Source organism: Castanea sativa, chromosome 5 (assembly GCF_040712315.1).
Source record: "Castanea sativa cultivar Marrone di Chiusa Pesio chromosome 5, ASM4071231v1".
NCBI classification, from domain to species: domain Eukaryota; kingdom Viridiplantae; phylum Streptophyta; class Magnoliopsida; order Fagales; family Fagaceae; genus Castanea; species Castanea sativa.
The window spans coordinates 45440660-45463710 of record NC_134017.1 but is presented as its reverse complement, the minus strand read 5'-3'; the positions used below and the strand labels follow the sequence as shown (position 1 = coordinate 45463710).

The 23051-nt window shown below is 37.9% G+C and overlaps 3 protein-coding genes across 3 annotated transcripts; all 3 read right to left on the bottom strand.

The window, feature by feature from the left end:
• Positions 1-860: 860 nt before the first annotated feature.
• Positions 861-1980, bottom strand: LOC142635272 (senescence-specific cysteine protease SAG12-like). Its single transcript, XM_075809459.1, has 2 exons — positions 1542-1980; positions 861-1447 (listed from the first exon to the last, which is right to left on the bottom strand). The coding sequence occupies exons 1-2, from the start codon at positions 1978-1980 to the stop codon at positions 861-863; spliced, it is 1026 nt and encodes a 341-aa protein (XP_075665574.1).
• Positions 1981-11496: 9516 nt separating this feature from the next.
• On the bottom strand, positions 11497-12443 carry LOC142635270 (uncharacterized). The gene is made up of 3 exons (XM_075809458.1): positions 12414-12443; positions 12091-12318; positions 11497-11973 (listed from the first exon to the last, which is right to left on the bottom strand). Exons 1-3 carry the CDS (start codon positions 12441-12443, stop codon positions 11497-11499), a joined length of 735 nt encoding a protein of 244 aa, XP_075665573.1.
• A 5896-nt stretch (positions 12444-18339) lies between these two features.
• On the bottom strand, positions 18340-22214 carry LOC142634019 (protein INCREASED PETAL GROWTH ANISOTROPY 1). The gene is made up of 6 exons (XM_075808282.1): positions 20728-22214; positions 20267-20398; positions 19938-20119; positions 19679-19790; positions 18745-18879; positions 18340-18649 (listed from the first exon to the last, which is right to left on the bottom strand). Exons 1-6 carry the CDS (start codon positions 21880-21882, stop codon positions 18521-18523), a joined length of 1845 nt encoding a protein of 614 aa, XP_075664397.1. The 5' UTR covers positions 21883-22214; the 3' UTR covers positions 18340-18520.
• Positions 22215-23051: the final 837 nt, after the last annotated feature.

Here is a 23051-nt window from a genome sequence, read left to right as displayed (position 1 = left end):
TGTAGGAAAATTATGATTTAAAAGTTGGTTGTGTTGATCCATTTATTTCTTGTTTGATTGAATTTATTTAAAAACATCCGTTTATGTTTTTATTTTGAAAAAAATTTAGGTACATCCGTTTAGCTCATTAGGTGTTTTAGGAGAAATTATAAGGTCCACATGGTGGACAAGTGACGTAATCCACAATTTCACTAAAAGACTCACACTTATTTAAATTGCTGAGTTAATTTTTTTTTTTAAACATAAACTAATTATTGACTCAGCAATTTTAAACAAGTAGAAGTTTTTTAGTGGAATGATGGACAAATGACGTGGTCCACCAGAAGACTGTATAATTTCTCGTATTTAGACTTCCTTAATAAATTCAATAAGGTGATTGCATTGATCAATGAGCCACATGGTTGAGTTTATTGTCTTTAGAAAAATATTAACGTTATTTATATTTCATTAGTTACTATAGTCAAGTGATTGAATTTAATTGGAGAATCTAAGGTATAAGAATTAAGTTACATCGAAATTGTACCTAAGTTTTATTTTGGGTCATAAACTTCAAATTTGGTCATCTCTTATCAAGAGTTTTACAACTTAATTGGTTAGCACTTGCACTTCTTAGTGTTTCAAACAAAGATATTTAAAGTTCAAATTTCATCAATCCAAATTATCGAATTATCAAATAAATTGTCATCTTTTCAAAAACCAAACGTATGTTATTTGTTTATTTTATTAGTGTCCATATTTTTACATTACAAGTAGAAGTACATGAATATTCACAGCCAAAACAAATTTAACATACGTATAGTAGTGAAAGAGAGAGAAATTCTTATTCTTATAGGTGACTTGATCTGTCACCATTGGGGTGCCTAAACAGTTGGATAGGAAGCCATCGAGCTAAGGCCACAAAGACCTCCTCCAACACCAGAGTCTCTTTGAATCCTCATATAGCCACCCTCACCCCAATCGGGCCCCCATTGATTCTTCATTAACCAATACTTGATACCATCATCACTCGTTCCATACCCAACTGCAGTAACGGCATGGTTTAAATCGGTCCCACACTGTCCTGTGAAAACGCCGCTTTCATAATGTTGAAAATCTGGACTAGACGAAATGCCAATTGAAACTGGCTGGGTGGCCACTGCTTGAAGTAATTGTGCCTCATCACCGGGACTTATACTTAAAATTTCAGTTATCTGAGCTGAAATAGTAGATGCCTCTTGCTGGTCACAAGTTCCATCAGCTTCCTGATATGGGTAAGTTTCTTCAGTGGCTATTCCGTTATTTTGTAGTATATAGCGAAAGGCATTATTCATGTTACCACCTCCGCAGCCAACATTGCCATTTTTTGAACAGTCCACTAGTTGTTGCTCAGACAAAGAAATCAAGTTGCCAGTTTTGATTTGGATGGCCCCTTCTATTGCTGCCGTTGCTGAAAAGGCCCAGCAAGCTCCTGCGTGCATAAGAATCAACAATAATAAGTGAACTATTTTTATGATAACAATAAGTACGGGACTGAAGAGTGTTGGATACTATGATCCTCTTACCGCAAGTGCCTTGGTTCTTTACGTCGGTAACAGCCCCTCTCTCTCTCCAATCCATAGTTCCTGGAAGTTCTTCGGTAAGGGCTTCGTACCTAAACCTTGTTGCATTGAGAGAACTTGGTTGGGTAGAAATCTTGAATCCAGTATAATAGGCAAGAAATTCTTCACTTGTTAAGTCCGAAAATTTATTGACGCCTAGCTTAAAAGTGCGATTCCCACCATTATTAAATTTATCAATATATTCCAAGTTGTCCTTAAATATATTGAAACGCTTTTCTTTCTCTACACTGTTAATGTATTTGCGTCCATGCTGAGCCATCCATTGTTCATATCTCTCGTAAAGGGGGGCATCAGGAAAATTGCGGGACATGGCTCCAGATATAAAAGTCTCTAGAATGAAAAACGTGATTGCGATAAGTTTTTTTTGCTGTATTAAGGCCATGTTTTTTACAAATCAAAAACCGTTCTTTGTCAATGGCTTTGGAAGATTGACAAATGGCAAGGAAGAAAGGATACATTTTCCCTATACATATAGGAGATGGGCATCCTCATCGTGATGTGCATCTTGAGAAGTAAAGCAACCCCTTTTTTTAGTGTATTAGGCAAGTTAAAGATGACATTAACAGTTAATTTTAGCATATCAAACAGACTGTTGTGATAATGCTGACTATAACGCGTGATGAGCTACTATTCTTAGCGGATAGTAAGAATAGATTCCCAAGTTTTGCCGACTAGTGATTATTAAGATCTTTTAGAGTTTTTAGGTGACTTTTAAATAGTCAATTTGGCTTTCATTAGCTGTAGTTGATTATTAAGACCTTTTAGAGTTTTTAGGTGACTTTTAAATAGTCAATTTGGCTTTCATTAGCTGTAGTCAATTTTTTTATTAAAAAAACATTATATTTGACTTGGTATTTTGGAAAATGTTTCTCGAAAACATATTATTTTAATTTTTGTTATTTTAAGAAGATTCTTTAAGTAGTAAATATAACATATAAAGACACCACTTAAACCAAAAGGTTTATATTATATTAGCTACTTAAAGAATATTCTTAAGATATTTATCTCTCAACACTTTTAAATATAATATGCTCTAAAATTATCCTTGGCTTTTATGCACATGCAACTATATTTGGAGTTGGAGAAAATAATGCAAATGATATAAAACAATACTAAGGTGGCGTTTGGATCTGCATTTTGTGTTTTTTTTTTTTTTTTAAGCCTTGATTTTTTATTTTTCTGTGAGTGCACTGTTCACACCAGTAAAATAAGCGGTGAATAGCGCACACCAATGGGTCCCGTGCACTGTTCACGGGGCTTACAAACCTTACTTTTCAGCATCTTTTTCATTAAAAATGGGTCACACGGCACTATTCACACATTTAAAAATTATTTTGCTACAGTATTTTTAGTTTTTAGTTTTCAACAAAATAAACTGTATCCAAACCAATTCTAACTCTATTTAAATTAATAACTTGTTGTTACCTGATGTGATTGGCATATTGGAGTACATTGGAGCCATTTAGTAGATCAATAGAAAAGGTTGTCCAACAAAGATTAGAAGCATTTAACTGTCGTTAGAAGAATAAGATATACTTTTTTTGTTTTTTGTTTTAATCCAGCTCATATGCTATAAATATTTCCTAGCTCAAACTTACTTATATACAATATTTAGTCAAAAAAAATTATTTGTAGTTTTTTTTACAAGTAAGATGTACTTTTTTTTTTTAATCCAGTTCATATGCTATAAATATTTTCCAGCTCAAACTTACTTTTATACAATATTTGGTCAAAAAAATATATGCTGTTTTTTTGTACAAGGAAATCAATATCAACTTTATTTGATATTAGGAGTGTGCAGTTAACCCGTCAACCTGCCAAAACCAATCTGACCCAACCCAACCCATCGAGTTGGGTTGGTTTTTAGGGCTTGGTGGGTTGGGTTGGGTTACAAATTTTTTTTGATAGCGGGTCGGGTTGAGTTCGGGTCATAAAATTCCAAACCCGTCAAACCCGACCCGACCCGACCCAGCTATATATTTAATATATATTTTAAATATATTATATAATTAATATTTTTTTAAAATAACAAGCTCTTCCTCCAATCCTATATAAAAGCCAATATTAATGTATATTAGTTCATATATTAATGTATAATTGAGTTGGAATATTAGTTCATTTATATATATTTAGTTAAACAACGAATATATTAAAGCTAACAAACAGAGTTCAGGTCAGAGCCAAGTCTGACCGAGTACAAACTAGAACCATCAAATTCCAATCTACTTCTAATGTCCTCAAGCAAACAAGGAAAAAAAAAAAGCTACTATCCTACTTAGCACCCATCCTAACAAGAGCATTTGCATAACTATTAGCTTGACGATAGATGTGATTAACTTGGACCTGATCAAACCTGGACATGAGATGCTTATAGACGTCCAAAAAAAAATGGGAGAAAGAACATTATTCTCATAATTAACATTGTGAAAAACATCAACCACCATTTAGCATCTAATTCAACTATTAGTGAAGAGATATTTAAATTTCTACACACAGTAAGCCCATCCCGCAGCCCCCATAGCTCTGCCTCGAACCTATTAGTAATCCCGATCCTCCTTGAAAACTCGGCCACCCAGTTGCCTCTTTCATCTCACACAATACCACCACAGCTTGCTACACCCGGATTGCCCAAAGAAGTCCCATCCGTGTTCAATTTAGTCCAGCCGTTTGGTGGCTTCTCCCATCGAACCAACTTGCTTATTCTGCCATTAGAAGCTTTAGAAGACAAATAGCAATACATGAATTCCATTGCTTGGTTAGTTATCTCAGTAGCCAACCTTGGATTTACTGGTTTCCCATTGAAAACATAGTTGTTTCTGCTCTTCCAGATATGCCAGACAGCAAAGGAATATAGCAACTTCCAGGGAGGATGCCCATCAATGATACTCTTACTTAACTTCCCATTTAAACTCAACCAATCCTTTAACTCTGACCGCCAGAAGCCATGGTTGCTGTCCTGCACTCCTAGCTATCTCCAGGTAAGTTGAACCCATGGACAGTCCCTTAAGGCTTGGAGTATGGTTTTAGCACCCCCTTGACATATAACACACCAATTATCACTACCCACCCCTCGCCCTACTAGGCAATCCTTCACTTCAATACTATTATGGGCACATTTCCACATAAAAAACTGGATGTGAGTTAACGTCATTAGTTTCCAAATCCAATATGCATTGAAGGGCATATTTGTATCATCTCCCATTGCTATCCCATACGCACTTTTCAAATCAAAAATGCCCCTAGGATTTTCCACCCATGCTAATCTGTCATTGCCTCTTCCTTGAAAGGAGATTGGAATAGCTTGAAGCATTAACTTGCAATCCAGAGGAAATTCAAAAGGCAGCTTACTCTAGTTCCCCCCCGAGTCTTGAATCACATCCTTGATTTCTAGCATGGATGCTTCTTGAGTTAATGGTCCTTGTATCAACTGTCCAATAGGACCTTGTTTAGTCCAATTTCCATACCAAAAGCTGATCTGGCTATCCTTACCAACCATACACCTACTACCCTTCATAAAAACCTCCCTTCCCTTCTTGATGGCTGCCCAAATCCTTGAGCAAGGAAGTCTATTAGCAATACTTGAATTTCACCTTCTACTAGTACAATACTTTGCATCAAGCACTTTTGCCCATAAGACGTCTTTTTCATTATGCAATCTCCAATTCAATTTAGCAAGGAGGGCAGTGTTCCTCCCCTTGGCTGTTTGCAGGCCAAGACCACCTCTAACCTTCGGTATGGTCACTTTATGCCACCCAACCCAGTGAATCTTCCTTGCTGCCTCTGATGTACCCCATAAGAAATTTATGGTCACCCTATCCAACCCATCAAGAATCTTCCCCAGAAGGTGGGCACATTGCATGACATAGGCTGGGATTATTGCTAAGGAGGCTTGAATGAGGACATTTCGACCAGCCATGGAAAGCATATTAGCCTTCCAGCCAGCTAGCTTTTGCTTAACTCTATCCAAGACAAAATTATAGTTTTGGGAAGATGATCTGGGATGCTTAATGGGAATACCCAAATATTTACCAAGGTTCGGAGTTGAGACAAAACCCAAAACATCACAAAGGGCCTCCTTGGTAGCATCATCCATATTAAGTGAGAAATACACTCTTGATTTAGCTTCACTAATAGTTTGTCCCGAAACACCACAGAAGACATCAAGAACCTCTCTAATGGCTGCACAATTTGCATAGTCCGCTTTAGCAAATAAAACTACATCATCGACAAAAAGTAAATGGGAGAATGTCGGGCCACCTATTGAGGCTTTAACTGGCTGCCACTCCTTCATACTACACTTCTCTTCAATTAGTTGCCCAAGAAAATCCATACATAGGATAAAAAGGTACGGGGATAAGGGGTCCCCTTGCCTAATCCCCCTCAATGGATATATTGGGTCTAAGGCTTCTCTATTAACCATAATGGATGTTGACACGGACAAGACACAACTCATTATGATGTCAATGAGATCCTCTGGGAGATTAGCTCTGTCTCTTATAAAATTCCATTCAAGCTTGTCATACGCCTTCTTTAAGTCAATTTTCAAAGCCATGTACCCCATTCTGCCTCTCTTTCTACTAATGGTGTGAATGACTTCTTGTGCTATAATTGCATTATCAATACCCTTCCTCCTCGACACAAAGGCTACTTGAAGAGGGGAAATCAACTTCCCTAATAAGGTCTCAGTCTAGTCACAATGATTTTTGTCACTAACTTGTGCACTGAGTTGCAGAGGCTTATGGGTCTATAGTTCCCCAGAGTTTCCGGGCCTTGGATCTTGGGAATGAGAGCAATAAGTGTTCTATTCAAGTAATCTTGCATTCTTCTTCCTGTAAAAATTTTCTTAACCTTATCCGTCACCGACCTTCCCACTGTCAACCAAAGTCTCTGATAGAAACCCGCATGAAGCCTGTTCAGCCCCGGGGCTTTAAAAGCCTTCAAGGACCACAAAGCTATTTTAACCTCTTCATCTGATGCCCCCCACTAATGCTAATCTTTTCCTCCTCTGTGAGGCTAGCTTGCCATTGGATAGAGTAGGGATCTGACCGAGAGACACTAAAGAAGGAAGTTGTATAGATATCATTGAATACGTTCCTGATAAATGCCTTAACTTCCACCTCCTCATAAATCCACTCCCCCATTGCATCTTTGATGGCCAAAATCTGATTTCGCTTCCTACAGATCAGCGTTAAGGCATGATAAAAGGTTGTCTTTCACTCCCCTTAAATCATCTAATTGACTCGGGATTTCATTGCCCAAAGCTCCTCCTCTTGCCTCAGAATCATATCAAACTCTTTTAGCAAGTCTTTTTCAAGGTTGAGAAGAAAAAAGGATGCCTTAACTAATGTCGGGGGTTCTTTTTACGTTTCTTGTACCTTAGACATGCGTTTTGATACAACGCTTGGTCTAGGCTTTTTCTAAGAAGGAAGTTAAGCCTGGCGCTCCACGGAATGGACTCTAAAGTACCATTCTGCTGTTGCCAGTTTGTGCGCAAATGTTGAGTCCAAGTCCAAGGGAAGACGTTGCAAAGTGGGCTTATTCCTTGTTTCTGCTACAGAAGGAACTTTTCTCCAGTTTCTACCGCAAGTCTAACTTTTCTGCTATGAAGTAAAACTGTCTGTTGTGTAGTAAAACTGTTCGCTACGCGATAAAGCTTTCTGCTGTGCAATTAAGCTTTCTGCTGTACTAATAAAGTTGTCTGTCGTACAGTTAAGCTTTCTATTGTGCTAATAAAGCTGTCTGCCGTGCAGTTAAGCTTTCTGCTGTGTTAATAAAGCTTTCTGTTGTGCTAATAAAGTTGTCTGCCGTGCAGTTAAGCTTTCTACTGTGCTAATAAGGCTGTCTGCCGTGCAGTTAAGTTTTCTACTGTGTGAATGACTACTCTTCATTTTTTACTGCAAGAATACTTTTCTACTTCCTGAACATAAACAAATCTAAAACCCAAAGAAAATACCAATCAAGCAAATGTTAGCTTACATGGGTTAGCATATTCTCAAATACATACATACACATATTCGTAAATATACTTATACGTATTCACATATACATCTATAAAATACATTCTGCAGAACATGAGAAATAAGTTATATGTATATATATACTTATGACAAGATAATGGGTCAAAATTAAAACACGTAATAACAAAAATAAAGAAGAAAGCTTCGGCAGGAAAGGTTTAGATAGTATAATAGCTAACACGGTAAATATAATAAAAATTTACTACAGCAGAATAACCAGTACAACAAGTAAAAATACCACAGCAGACAACTGATGCGGTAATCGTGATAAAAACGTGCTACATCAGGATGACTAAATACGGCAGATATAAGTTATAATGAGAGAAATCAAATATATTTGAAATCGAAATCAAATATTGAATTTTCCTATTAAATAAGTAAACCAAGAAGGAATCCAAACTCCAATTTGAACAACCTTGTCATAGGCTCTTGCCATCAAAGTTGTGCATTTTGGAGAATAGGCCTAAATGGTTACTAGTTATTACTTTTTGGAGACTTCAAAGAGTGGGTTTGCTAAGAGGGAGGAAAAATATGGTCTATTGATGTATGCCCTTATTCCTGCCGTGTTTTCTCTCTTCTTTTTACCACTTTCTTTCTTTCTCTTTGTTCTTTTTTTACTCTTAGTTTCCTTACTACTCTCTTGCCGTAAGTTGTTTTTCTCACTTGGGTCTTTTTTCTTAGGTGCTTCCTCTCTTGGGTCCCTTTCCCATTGGGTCTCCCGTACTTATTGCCTCCCTCTCATGGGTTCCCCCTTTTCTCCTTTTATAGTGAGCTAATTCAATGAGATTTCTCCCTTTTACCCCTAGGGCTTCACCAACTGTTTTTGGTTTGTTGTGGGCATCTTTATAGGATTACCCACTAACCCATTGGTTGCCCCGACCACTGCCTTTGCTCAGTACGTGTTTGCTGCACCACTACTCATTTTACGACAAAATTCTTTTTTGTTTGTTCTTGTTGTATACCTCTACCTCTAGGTTCAAATGGGTAAGGATTGGACTACCTTACTACCTAGCTCTATGGCATGCATCAGATGGTCTCAACCATCTATTACTTCTTTTGGGTAAGATACCATCCCAGCAAGGTATATTCTCAAAAGAAGTTATGGCAGTAAACCAAATATAGACTCTATTTTTCCCCCACTACCAAACCACACCATGAGCCCACCTCCCTTGTACTGGCTGGGTATAGATTGGTGGTGCTCCAGCCCTTTTGTGCTTGCTCCATTGTCTTCTATTTTTGTCTCCCACGTCGTTTCTGCCGTAGCAGATTTGTTTTGTTTTGTTCCAATGCTTGTTTTTTGTCTTGTTTCTTCATGCGTTTCCTGCTGCGTTTGTCATTTCCTTTGGTTTGACTTTTCTTTCCTTCACGTGATTCCTGCTGTTGACACTTCCTGTTGTTCCTTGTTTCTTTTCATCTTGCTTCTTCATATTAGCTTTCACGCCTATCTTCTTTATCCAAAAGGATTTGGGCCTTTGTGGGCCAAATAATGTTGATTGGATCAAAAGGGTCTTGAGCCCAATCTGCCAAAGTCATGTTGCCAAAAAACTATATTCTGCGGCAAAGCTGTATTCTGCAGCAAATTTATATTCTGCTACAGATCGCTTTCCCTTGCATTTCTTCCTTTGGACCTCTCTTGCTCTTTGGTCTTCTTGGTGGGCCTTTGGGCCTTGCTTTTCATTGGGCTTTCCTCCATATGGGCTTTTGCGTCTTGCAACTTATTGGGCTTTCTTCCTCATAGGCTTTTGGGTATGGATTTACAAAAATTGGCATCAACAATTGACACTGCCTGCTATATACCATTCAATCTAGCCTTAACATTCTTCTTTTTAGCAAAAATATTTCCAAAGTGTGCCTTGTTCCAAAGACTAGCATCCTTGGTGAACTTCTCCACGGCTTCAGCAAGGCTATGTGTTTGCCCCCAAGCCTGTGACACAACCTTTGGGAAGGTAAGGTCTGTCAACTAGCAAGCTTGAAACTTAAACGGTCTATTCCTTACTACCTGGGCTGTAGGGGTTAAATCAAGTAGAACCGAGCAATGGTCCGAGTGACATCTTGTGAGGTGGACAACTTTAGCTTTAGGAAATAAAAGACACCAGCTTGGATTGACAAAGAACCTATCTATCCTCTCTTGAATAAGGGCTTGAACTTCCCTTTTGTTAGTCCAAGTAAAACAAGGTCCAGAGAAGCCAATATCCATCATGTTACAATTAACTAAACAATCTTTGAAAAGAAAGGATGTATTAGTACTAACAGCCCTACTCCCAAATCTATCATCATCTAACAATGGTTCATTAAAATCACCCGCCAAAACCCATGGTATATTATGCAATTCTGCTACTTTATTTAAATTATCCCACAATATGTGCCTTTCAGCACTCCTAGGACTACTATATACAGCCATAAATAATCAACAAGAATTAGAATTCATTACTTTAATGATGATGTGAATTTCTTGCTCTATGCTAGCAAGTGAGGTGACTTCCACTCTATTAGAGTTCCAAAGCATCTAAAGGCCGCCTGTACACCCAATAGTGTCCGTGTGGATAGCATTATCAAAAGACAGCCTACCTGAAATCTCCCTTGCTCTTTCACCACCAACTCTTGTCTCCATCAGAATTAAGATAGCCGAATTGTGATTGCGCACCAGCTCTCGAACATGTGTTTGGAAAGAGGGCTTTAAAGCACCCCTACAGTTCCATATTATTATATTCATGATGAATATGTGTTGTGGGGTGGGAAACTTATCATAAGGTGGAAGCCACTTCACTTCCTCCCTCAAATTCCATTCAATCCGCTCCAACATCTCTTTCGTTTGACCCTCTCTTAGGCACACTGTTAGATTGTGCTAAAGCACGCCCATTCCATTCCCTGTGACAGCACGTGCAAGCTGAACACTATTAATGGATAAAACACTTGATTGAGCTTCGTGATATGCTTGTTCCCTAGCATTCTTCATTCCGACAAGCACTCCCACGGGTTCACTTTGCACAGGTATTGGCAACACCTGGGGAAACGACTCCTAAACCAGTTCCCAATCCTTCATTAGTAATGACACATCCATCAAAAAAAATCACCCTAGGTTTTGCGCCTCCAACCATGTCGGATCCGACAAAGGTAGATTGCCCTCCTTCACACACTCCTTTGTCAAAAGAAAAACACTCATCCATGCTTTCCGAAATTTCTCGTTGAACCACCCCATCACTCGTGTTGGGCTTGCTCAAGACTCTGCTAATACCTCCACCGAAACTTCCACTGCTACTTCCTCCAAATTTAAAGCCCATCTCTGGCCATGGCAAGCTTAAAAGCTGATCCTCATCAGTAGTCCTCGGCTTTGTGCCTCCGTCGCTTCCCTTAATTGGCTTTCCATCCCGAGTTGACTTAGCACACGACCTTGGAAAAACCCGAAAACCCTCTTGAGCTTGTGAAAACGGCGTCAGAGGAGTGTTGGAAGAAGAATCTTTGGAGACTTTAGGTCGTCCAGCCACCCGTTTGCCCTTACCCGATACGTTTAGAGTCTTTGGCTTAGATGAGCCACTTAAGTCCAGCCCAGTGTTAACATTTGGTCCAAAAGCAATGTATGGGCTTTAGCTTTAGGTGTGGGCCTGTTTATTAAAGGCCTTTCCTAATGTTGTGATGGCACCCACCTTTTGGGCTTCGATTAACACTCTTAGGGGAGAATGTTTTCTCTTAGCCTCTCTCATAGGCCCATCTAAAGACTTCACATTTCCTGAAGCTATCCATGTCCTATTCTCTGTGTTTTTCATTATGTTAACCTATCTCTAAAGACCATTATCCACCACCGATTGGGTCCCTCCACTCCTCTACTATTTTGTCCCTATTCTCTTACGCTTAACCATAATCCACTGCTCGTACGTACCTTCCTACTCCTTATCATGCACACTCTCATGCACGTCACTGCTGGGACCCTCCCTGTCTCCTGTCTGCTCAAAAGCATGCTCATCGCATAAGTGACCACCCACGGCACCATCGACCACCGATCTCTCCTCCCTAGCAGCCGAGCCAGGTAGTACGATGTATGGACAAGACTCCTTCCTATGGCAGATTCTTCCACAAGAGAAGCAAAACTTTTGGACACCCTCATAGCAAACCCGTTGCTCGAATTTCCCAATTAACAGTGCCATAATTAATGGTTTCTCAACATCTATTTGGACACACAATCTCGCAAACCTCCCTCTAGCTTCTGTGGTAGTGTGCGTATCAACCCTTAGAACATTTCCAATGGACTTCTCGATAAGAAGGAGAGCTTTAGAGTTGTTGTACTCTATAGGGAGCTTGTTAAGCCTTACCCAAACCGCTACAGAGGTAACGCTCGCTGTCGCTGGCCTAAAATCTGGCTCCTAAGGTCTAATGGAAAGGAAATGCTCTCCTATAAACCATGGCTCTCTTTTCAGGATATTTTCATAGTCCTCTCTCAAGGAAAAACGATTAAGAAAGAACCCATGCCCCAAACCAACGCAATCCAATCCCCTTGCAAGTTTCCACAACGCTAATAACCTATTGTGAATGAAGTTGAACCCAACCATCCTTCCATAGACCTTAACAATGAGTGCTTTAGACCATGGGGTTCTTATCTGCCGTTTGAACTCTTGAGAGAACTTGACAGTAGCTAGCCCTTCACGAATATTCTCTACCTCCTCATCCAAGACTGCTTCTTCATCCTTACTATCGTCAAAACAAAAAGCCTACGTATATGCACCTGGTATTTCACCAACCAACTTATCCTTAAAAGCGGCTGAGCCACTCCAAGCCCTTTGTCCACTACTTGGTAGGTCTGTACCTGCTTCTTTCCCACCTTGGAATCCCACATGACTCACATCTTTCACCTTCTTTTCGCTTCAAGCCACTTCCTTTTGTTCTTCCCATGAGAGAGAGCGAGGGAGAGAGTCACCCATTGTATGTTTTTATTAGTTCATATATTAATGTATATTTTGTTTATCAACTCAAGTGGTAGGTGTGATATATTTTTTTCTGCTTAATTTAATAATAATAGTAATAAAAAAAATATTTTCAATCCATGGGTTCAACTCGACCCATGTGGGTTGGGTTAAATTTTTTTTAACCCACCATGGTGGGTTGGGTTAAAAAATCTTCTTAACCCGACCCATGCACACCCCTATTTGGTATCAATGTTACTCTATGTTCCCTACTCAACTTTTGATTCAATACTGATAAGCTTTTGTATTTATCAAAAAAATTGATAAATTTAAATTAGTAAAGGAAAATTCTGTATCAATCTTAAAATTGATAAATTAGTAGAGGAAAGTTGATAATAAAATAAAATTGGTGTTTCTATGACCACTATGAAAAGCCCAAAAATGCACTTTTACAAAGGGGGACGCAATACAGAAAATTAACTAGAAAATAGTAAATCAAAGAGAAAGGTTTTTACACTAAAATATCCTCAGGTCAAGTTTTACTTGGTTGGGACCTATTTTGGTATTGGCCTTTGAGTTCTAAAGTTTACCAACCTTCTTGGTTTTGTTCTTGATTTGATTGACTGAAGGGAACGGTCAAATCAAAGCTTTAGAAAGTTCTTGTGTTGAGGTAAATGTTCAAACTTTGACTCTTCACTCCCTTGCTTATTTGCTTGTTTACTTCCATGTTTTAATGCTTCAATATACTTGTTGTTAACTTAGGTTCACTTTGTGTTTGTATTTGAAGCATGATAGATTGCTAGATTTTTTTTTTCTTTCTGTTTTGTGTTACTGGATATGAGTTTCTGAGTGTATATGTGTGCTCATGCTTCATGCATGGGATCGCGCAATCGTAGTATGTGTATGCATACAACTGGGGTGCGCATGCATTCCCTATATATGCACACGCATACTCATGCCCAAAAACCCTAATTTAGGTTTCTTTGTTTTTTTCTTTGCTTTCTTTCATGTATTTGGCTTCTATTTAGCCTAGTTTCACATGTTTAAATTCCAGAGTTAGTAGAATAACATGTTTTGTGTGGTTTAATTGATAGATTAAGGGTTAGGGTTTACGCTTTGTTGAATGCCATGAACTTGCATATGAATATGAACATGCATTGCATAGGTGTTGTGATGCAGTGAGGTAAGTCATGCATAAGCCATATGAACATGCATTTGGTTTGGTTGTTGAACATGCTTCCTTGGTTTTGATGATGGATATGTTTATTTGATGAACATGATGAATATGCTTGATGCTAATGTTGACATGATGCTATTGCCTATGATTATTTGCATGCACTGTTTGCTGCCCTTGGACAATATGTTTGAATGCTTTGATAGATGAATGCTAGGGTTTGGGGGACTATATGTCATGCTTTTTGCTTTAGATGCATGTTAAAGTGTGTGTTAATTTAGAATAACATATTAAAAGACCCTTTAATGGGATTAAGATTTGGAACACAATAAGTGGAGGCCGACCTGCGCGTCGAGTGGGGTTGGATGCTTAACATCTTCCCATCCCTATACCTAAATTTTGGACACATGCTTTGGTAAAAATCAATACTTCCACGATGGAACTATATATATCATTCCTAAACCTAATCTAAGTGGTAACTCCATTTACACCCTCCAACTGGTCCATCCTAGGCTGAGACGTACTTCCTACGAGGAAACTACTATTGCTTAACGCGGTGGGGGCGCTTGTGCTCACATCATCTTGAGCCTTGAATGCATATCCACACTCTAAGGTCAAGAGCATTTATGATTAGCGAAGGGTTGTCTTCCTAACCATGAACATCCATCATTCGAAGTGCATGACTACTTTTACAACATACATAGCATGCACAATTTATCAACACATAGAGTGAAAAAAGTAGACACATCCACTCCCAGGGTAGACATATCCACAGAAAAGTAGACATATCTACATACCGACACTCCAAGGTCAAGAGCATCTATGACCGAAGTTTATGACTAGGTTTACAACATACGCTCTCTCTCTCTCTCTCTCTCTCTCTCTCTCTCTCTCTCTCTCCTTTGTCCCTTTCATACTCTCACTCGCTATCTCTCAAAACCCCAAAACCCAAAAATTGGAAGGAACTCCGGAGCCTAAACTAACCCTCTTTCTTTGTCTGATGACAACAAAGAAGACAATGATAGTGGTGGTTGTGGATCAGTGTAAGAGGAAGGTTTGAAATCGGAAGGATTGTGGGTTTGCGGTGGTTTTGTAGGTTTGTTTTTGGTGTGGTGGACTTGTGGGTTTCTGGTAGTGGTGAATCGAAGTGAGAGGAAGGTTTGGATTTGGGTCTTTGAGTGATGATGGTAGTTGTTGGAAGAGGTGCGTGGTGCTGCAGTAGTGGGTTTGGTGGTTGCTGGGTTGCAATGTTGGTTGCAGAGGGTGGTGGCTGCTATTGTAGAATTATGAGAGAGAGAGAGAGAGAGAGAGAGAGAGTAGTCATGGTTTTGATGTGGAAAATAAGAGAGAAGATGTGGTTTGAGTTGTGAATGCTCTTATGTGGACCAAAGTTGTCATTATGTTAGTCTATTATGAGCAGCAAAGAGTCCATAAAATTCCCCCCCCCCCCCGAGTGCGTTGGAATTAAGCTTGCATAATTAGTTCATATTATACTAGAATAATTCACAAGAAAATTATCCAGTATTGCAATCTTGTTTCAAAATAAAAGATATAATCAATGAACAAGGCTGTAGTCAAGATGGCTACCACCATTATATTCACAAACAAGATGCTCTATCCTGACAACAAAAACTGGTAGCAATTCTAAATCTAAGTTTGCTAAAGGTTAATTAGCGATGTGTAGACCTGCATACAAATTTTTGCTGGATTTGTCTTTGTACATGGCATGATCTAGCTTTATATCTCAACTCCCGGAAGGCCCTCATAATTGTTTCCAAATCAAAACCGCCAGCGAATTGGCCAAAATAACAAGCTAACACATAAGAAGATAAATCGGATATATTTTTGGGATGATATTTGGAAAATGGTGCTTAGATGGTTCATGTTTGATGATGTCGAAAATATCACCAATAAGTTTCGAGCACTCTCCAACTCGAATCAAACTTGCAAACAGAAAACAAAGAGACCTAAAAGAGAGCACCGGTGTGGTACCGGCCAAAAACCCTCCGAATGTCAAGTTAGAATTTCTTTTCAACCCTAAAGTGCTAGAGTTGAGTCAGATGTGCGTACCTTTAGTCATGGGGGTTTTGGATATATTTATAGGGGAGTAGAGTTGACCTCTATCCCTTGATTATCAAGTTCTTTCCTTTTATGATTAAAACTCTTTCCATTCTCATACCTTCAAGAATTCCTTTCCTTATGAAATTCCTTTGATTAAGGCTAACGTGTAGTGCAAGAATTCTTCGTATTTATGTTTGCGTGAATCACACTCAAGGCCACGTCAGCCCTAATCACATAGCGTGGTTTAAGGTAGCCTGGAGAGCGACGCATGAATTCTTCCTGTCCGTCTACCACCCATCCGTCTTCTTTAAGTCATATTACCCGTCACCTTATTGTAATCATACCAGCCATACCGTCATATTGGTTTTACCCTTATCAATGTTCAAGTTGTATTGTCTAAGATTATGAAAAACTTTTCAGGGCATAAATATTACTAACTTCTTATTAATATACTTCACTATATCAATAATCTTTTTAAAAAAATTTAGTCTTTACTTTTTAGTGTTCTATTTTATAATAAAAAAAATAGAAAAATAATTAGAGTGGTGTAGTGATCTGATATATAAGCTTACAAATTTGAAAATTGCATAGTATAGTGACCGGTGAAGAAAGGCATGTCTCATGCTTACTCAAAAATGAAAATATCATTTTGATAAAATAAAAAATCAAATATCCTTATAATTAGTTTCATTTTTATTTTATTTTATTCTCTTTGTCCATACATAGTGCACTTTAGTTTGAAAACTCATTATTGATAATTTTATTTTGGTATGCTATTTTTTGACAAAGTTGGAAGAGAATTTTTTTTATTTTCATATCATAAAATAGGTTAACCTTCATCAAACCCTAAACAAACAATCCACCAAGTAGATTCACCTTCTATATCTTAATATTTCTCTTTAGAGATGGGTTCAAGTTACACCTGGTGTAACACTATAAAAGTTACATATTTTTTAAACTATTAATTTCCATTAGATCCAATGGTTAAAAAATTACTAGTGCCACATCAAATCTAATATCATTAAAGTCTTTAAATTACCTTCTTAAAAAAAGCAATTATTAAATTCTTTCCTCCATTAATTGTTGTCCTCTCTCTCTCTCTCTCTCTCTCTCTCTCTCTCTCTCTCTCTCTCTCTCTCTCTCTCTCTCTCTCTCTCTCTCTCTCTCTCTCGGATAAGCTTCCCAACGTTATGTTTTGGTTTATGGTGGTGTTTTTCATATATGATTTCCCTTATTATGTTTTTTTCCCCTATCAATATTTTTTGTCTCTGCATATATGGGAATCCATCCCTTCATATTTTATGCCTAAGTTTTAAAAATGATATAACTGTATTCAAGTTACACGAGATGTAACTTGAACTCATCTCTTCTCTTTATGTTATATTTCCCAAAAAAGTTTTATAGGAATCAATACAAGTAGTTTTCTATGATTTCTTGGTGCATCTGATGACTAAATAGAGCTAGAGAAGATTGAGAAAATGAGAAAGCTAAAACTTATTATAGCATTTGAATCTCTCTCTCTCTCTCTCTCTCTCTCTCTCTCCAACAACCAAACTTAACTATGCATCATGGACCTTTTATTCTCAATCGTCCAATAATTCCAATTTAAAAAAGAAAGTCAAATTACAATTAAGAAAATCCATTTGTTAGAGAGAGAAAAAAAAAACAATAAAAGAAGATAATTAAGAATTTAAAATTTTCAAACAAAGGAATACTCACTGACCACTTTGATTGGTCAATGTTTCTCTTATTATATATGTATGAGTCTAGTTAATGTATGCTCTCATCTATTTTAAGAAAATTTTTATAAAGAATTAAAAAATTGACAATACTTTAAATTACTTTTTCATTTTTTGATAAGAAATTTCCTAAAATGGCACATGAGCACACATTAATAAAACCCTATATGCATTCAACCGGCAAAACTACTTAAGTGGAACACTTGTTTTAATAAAAGAAAATATTACTTTTTGGGGTAGGCAATATAATCCGCTAGTAGAAAGTATTGACAAAACTATTCAATTTCAAGGTACTTGCTGGTGAACTCTTTTTAGGTTTACACTTTGGTCTAATTTATGCACATGTCAAAATTTTGCAATTTGTGATTTTACAAGTACACTTTTTCTTTTTTTTTTTCTTTTTTCTTTTTTGGAGATTTTAGATGACACTCCTCCCCTCACTATACTTTTGTATAAATAATATTTCTCACTTAGGATTGTTATATATGCAACACATATTTCTACCCGATAATATGGATGAAATAAAACTTATTTTACTTCGTTCTCAAGGAATACGTTCACATGGCAAAACATTTTATTTGGAAGATTTAATCAACACATTTAATCAACAATTAGTATATTTTAGATTTTGGCATAACCATTTTGGATTTTTTTTTTTTTTTGGCTTCAATATATATGACCTAAGTTTGTTGCCCAAAATTTTTATTAAAGTTTAAAAATGCTAATGAAAAAAATTATCTTTGTTGAATACAAATTATTCATTAAAATTTTTGTTTGGGTGGAACTTTAAATGAATATAAAGCTACTTCCTTTCTAAAAAAAAAAAAAGACACGACACTAATTAAAAGATGAGTAGAAAAATGAAATAATTTCTCAAAGTCTTTGATGAAAGAACTAGACCATACAGTATTGTGCAATCTTGTTTCCAAGTAAATAATGAATTAATAAAAAAGCTGACGCCGCCATTATATTCACAAACAAGCTGTATCTTCTTTACAACAAAAACTAGCAATTCTGCAGCTGAGTTTGCTACAGATTAACAAGCTGTAGACCTGCACACAAATTTCTGTTGTTGCTGGCTTTGGCATTGTACATGGCATGCTCTGGCTTTATCTCTAAGCTCCTGGAAGGCCCTCATAGTTTCAACATCAAAACCACCTGCAAACTGGAAAATAGAACAAGCAGGTTACTCATCAGCACCTAAAAAACAGATCAAAATACTTGACCATAAATTTTGAAGTTTTGGAGTTTGAATTTTACCTGGTGTACTCTGAATGCAAATCTAACACCATGTACTATCAGCTCTTCTTCTTCGGGACCACCGCCAACTGTTTCGAGCTCTGCAGATACTCTCTTCATATACTTCATGGCCAATTTCACAGAAGCCAGCTTGATCTGAAGAATTGGGCGTACACTAAATTAAATTCATAACCCAACTTGGACATTAAAAATAAAAAAAGTTGTGTAGGACTAGTAATTAGTAAAGGTAAAAATTGTACTACTTACACCACATTGTACTAAATAAACATTTATATGGCAACTGGCATAACCCCCCAAACTTATAAAACTATTGCAAGTAACAATAATGAGAACTAGTAACAATAGGTCAATATCCATATAGCTTAAATATCCAATTAAAAAAAAAGGGAGAACTTACTTTCCATTTTTTAATCAATTTAATTTATCAGTTGGATTGAGGAAGCTTCAGGTCTTTCTTCACATTATTAAAGAATTTATTGCATCTTTCCATATATAGTTTAAACAATTTGGCAATGTAGAAAAGGTCAACAGGGAGAATCTGATTCTCTTCTTTACTCATAGATCCCCCATTTAAGAAAATAAAAAAGGAAGTAGACAAGCAGATGCATTAAGAAATCTGGGAGTTCACATGTGCGCATGCACATAGAAATTGAGGCAAAAATCTAACCATTCTTTTGTCATCTAGCAACCACTACACCTAGTTATGTACATGGACATAGTAGACTGTGTCAAAACCTTTCCATTGTCTCTGCAATTTCTAAAGTATGACCCATTAAAGTGGACCATTCAATAGGCCTATGCGATAATGTGAATTTCTTATTACTAAATAGGCATGTGTGTTGCTTCTTGCTTTCCGAAATTATTAAGACAAATGTGGAACTATATTTCTTGCTTCTACATCAATCCTAAAAGCATATCAAAGCAATGAGGTTACCTGGGCTACAAAACCAGTATCCAGCATCCAATCCGTTGGAATCTGAAAAACTTTATATCTCTTTGTTGCAGATTCTCTAATTCGTGAGAGATTATACAAACCATGCTCTAACCTGTAAGAACCATATTTGTAGCAAAATTAGAGAACATAAGATATACTAAAAAATTAAAGCACAACACAATATAGAATCTAATATGTATTTTCTTTAATGATATAAATGGTAATGTGCAAAAGTGCAAGACCACAGAAATTTGCATACTTTTCGAGCAGAGCCTGCATTTTCTTGAGAGCAGGTCCACAGTGCTGGCGGGCATCGTCACGAAAGGTTGTAGCCTCAGATTCGAGCTTCTTGAGATCACAATACCCAAATGCTGCCTCGCGCAGTGCATCCGCTTTCTGCTCTGGCCAATTGAAGTGTTTCAGCACTGCTCTTTCATCCACCTGAAAAGAATACAAATCATGCATTTAGGCCTCACTCACTCAGTACAACATTTTACCCCCTTAAAAAAAAACACTAAAAGTTTAGGCCAAAATTAAAGCAACAGATTCTCTGAGATTTGTAAAGAACATAAGAAAAAGGAAATGTACCAAGTAAGAGAGCTCGTCGTCTAGCCATTTAACAAAAGGCACAACATCCACAATGTTTGCAAATGCAGCATTCTCGATCTCTTTTATCAGAAACCTTATGAAGTCTCCTTGAGTTTCTACGTCTGATTTTATCTGTACAACCACAATTCCAATAAAAATTCAAGTCAAATTCAACAACAGAAACAAGGAACATTGTGACAAATCACTATCAGTAAAAAAATTAAGAAAACCACTGTAAAAATTTGAAATTTGACATATAACTGCTTGAATCTCATATCGAATCCAAACACTGTCTTATCTAGCAAGCAAACAATAAAGACACACTAGGACCACTCACTCTCTCTCACTGACTTGTCACTGACACAAAGTGTTCTCCAGTCAGTGTCAAAACCGTAATTACAACCCATAAATAATAATTACTATTATTATTAACAACAATAACCGGTTACCGGGAAACTTACCGCGAGCAAGTGAGCAGACCGGTTCTCAATCTCGCCGATCATGTCACGGGCATTGGCGGTTGCCGGTGCCACGTCAGAGGCGGCGGAGTCACGGCGAGACTCTCTCCGCATTAAAGAATGGTAAAACTCAACCACTTCCGGCACTCTCCTCACCTTCGCTGCCCCCATCTTCATCCCCTTCGGCGGCGGAGGCGGTGGCGGTGGCGGAGCCGCCTTCATTGGAGGAGGCGGCGGCGGCGGAGGAGGAGTATTTGCTTGCAATGTCGTCAAACCACAAGAACCGTTGGAGGAACACGATGATGATGATGAGGATGAAGATGAAGAAGGCCTTGGGGGTGGCTTTGGAACCCTAGGCGGGCGAGATCTGAGACTGGACAGAGTTGACTCAGCGAGTTCCTCCGAGTTGCACCTTGAGTGCCTCGGCCTCTCGTGTTGATCAGCCTCGTCTTTCTTCCACTCTTGCACTTCAAGTTTCTGATTATTCTCGAAGTTCGAAACGGCGCCGTGTTGCTTTTTCAAGTTCTTGATGAGATTTGATTTCACAGTGACTTCCATTAAGCCTTGAAACCTTTGCGAAGACGAGAGCTCCTCGCTTTCTATTAGAATACTACTGCTACTGCTACTGCTACTACTATTACTACGATCCGACGCCGTTTTCTTCAACTCTGAGATTTCAGCCTCCATTGCCTTCAACTTTTTCTCGCTTTCTTCTCTTTCGCATTCAATCTTCGTCCTCAACTCCTCCAGTTCCATTCTCAACTGTTGGTTCTCAATCTCCAACGCATCCACTCGCTTCGAAGCCTTATCAATCTCCGCGTTCTTGGATGAGATCTCGCTCTCCAGAACAGGAACAATAGCCACCGACTCTTTCAAAAGCTTGTGCCCCAAGAGTTCGGTTTTCAACAGCGACTCTCGTTCACGTAGATCTTCGACGACGCGAAGCAACTCGGTGACGTCGGGTGGGCGAGGTTGAACCTGAGCGGAGGAGCGTGGAAAGTACACGCCGAAGGAGCGTGAGAACACGGCTTTCGGAGGAGCTTTATTAGTCGGACTCGGACTCGGCGACGGCGATGGAGGCTTCGGTGGCGTTTCTCGTTTCGAACTCGCCGGAGACTTTTGTAGCCCCATTGCCATTCTCACCTTCCCAGCCACCATGGCTAAAGATCACGATTACACACACGAACCCTCTGTTTTTTGTTTATCTCAGACAGACACAGACAGATATAACCCTAAAAAGATTACAATATATTTCTTAGGCTTTTGGGGCTCTGGTATTTCCTCCGATATAGGATTTGAACTTTGAACCCTACAAAGTAGTCGCTGTTAAGTATGACTGTCTGTGAGAGAGAGAGACAGAGAGAGACAGAGAAGGAGAAAGAGAAAGATAGAGAAAGATAGAGAGAGAAAGTCTGAACTTGAAGTTTGTGTTCTGAAAGAAAGAGGAAAATAATATAATATAGTATTTTTTTTGTCTTTAGCATTTTAAGAGAGAAAAAGAGAACGTTGGGACTTGAGAGAGAGAGAGAGAGAGAGAGAGAAGAGAGCAAAGTGCAGCGATAACGAGGAACGGTCTTCTTTTCTCGGATCCAGTTTGAAACTAAACAAACAAAGACCCAAAATTTTTAAAAAGTTAAAAATTAATTAATGAAAGTTAAGGAACTGAGGCTTTAAGGACACTTTGGGTCTTTACCAACTCGCACATTTTCACGCGCTTGGTTTTTTGGTATAAGGCTGTTTGGGTTTAAGTGGATCGGACGGTCAAGATTTCGTTTCTAGGACGATGGAGGACTGGGGCGCGTGGTGGAATGAGGGTTTTACGAGAGGAGAGGGAAAATTTTAGAAATTAGAAAGTAGAACGGTCGCTGCTCTAACGGTCGCCTAGTTATGATTCTTTTTTCAATTCAACGAATTTATCGCCAATTTATCACAGTTTCTCGTTAGTTTAAATGGTTGGGGGATAGGTAGTTGCCTTGGAGGCTTGGAGCATTTGTGAATTTGTTGATTGTTGTACGGAGTCAAATGAAAGTGAAGGAGTCTTTTTTTTCTTCTTCTTTTTTTTTTTTTTTTTTCTTTTAAATGTTTTATTTTTTTATATTTTTTTATAAGATAAATGTTTTATTTTAAATGAAAGTGAATAACTAGATTAAAGTTAGTGTTTGTTTTGGTTAGAATCAAAAATGAAAATTATTTTACTATTTAGTTTATTTTTGTTATTATTTATAAGTTTTATTGTACTTTTTGGCACTATTAATGGTCCTACTGTACTATTTCAACTAACTTTTATCTTTATTTACAATACTTTTAGCAATAATTTTTTAGTTTCA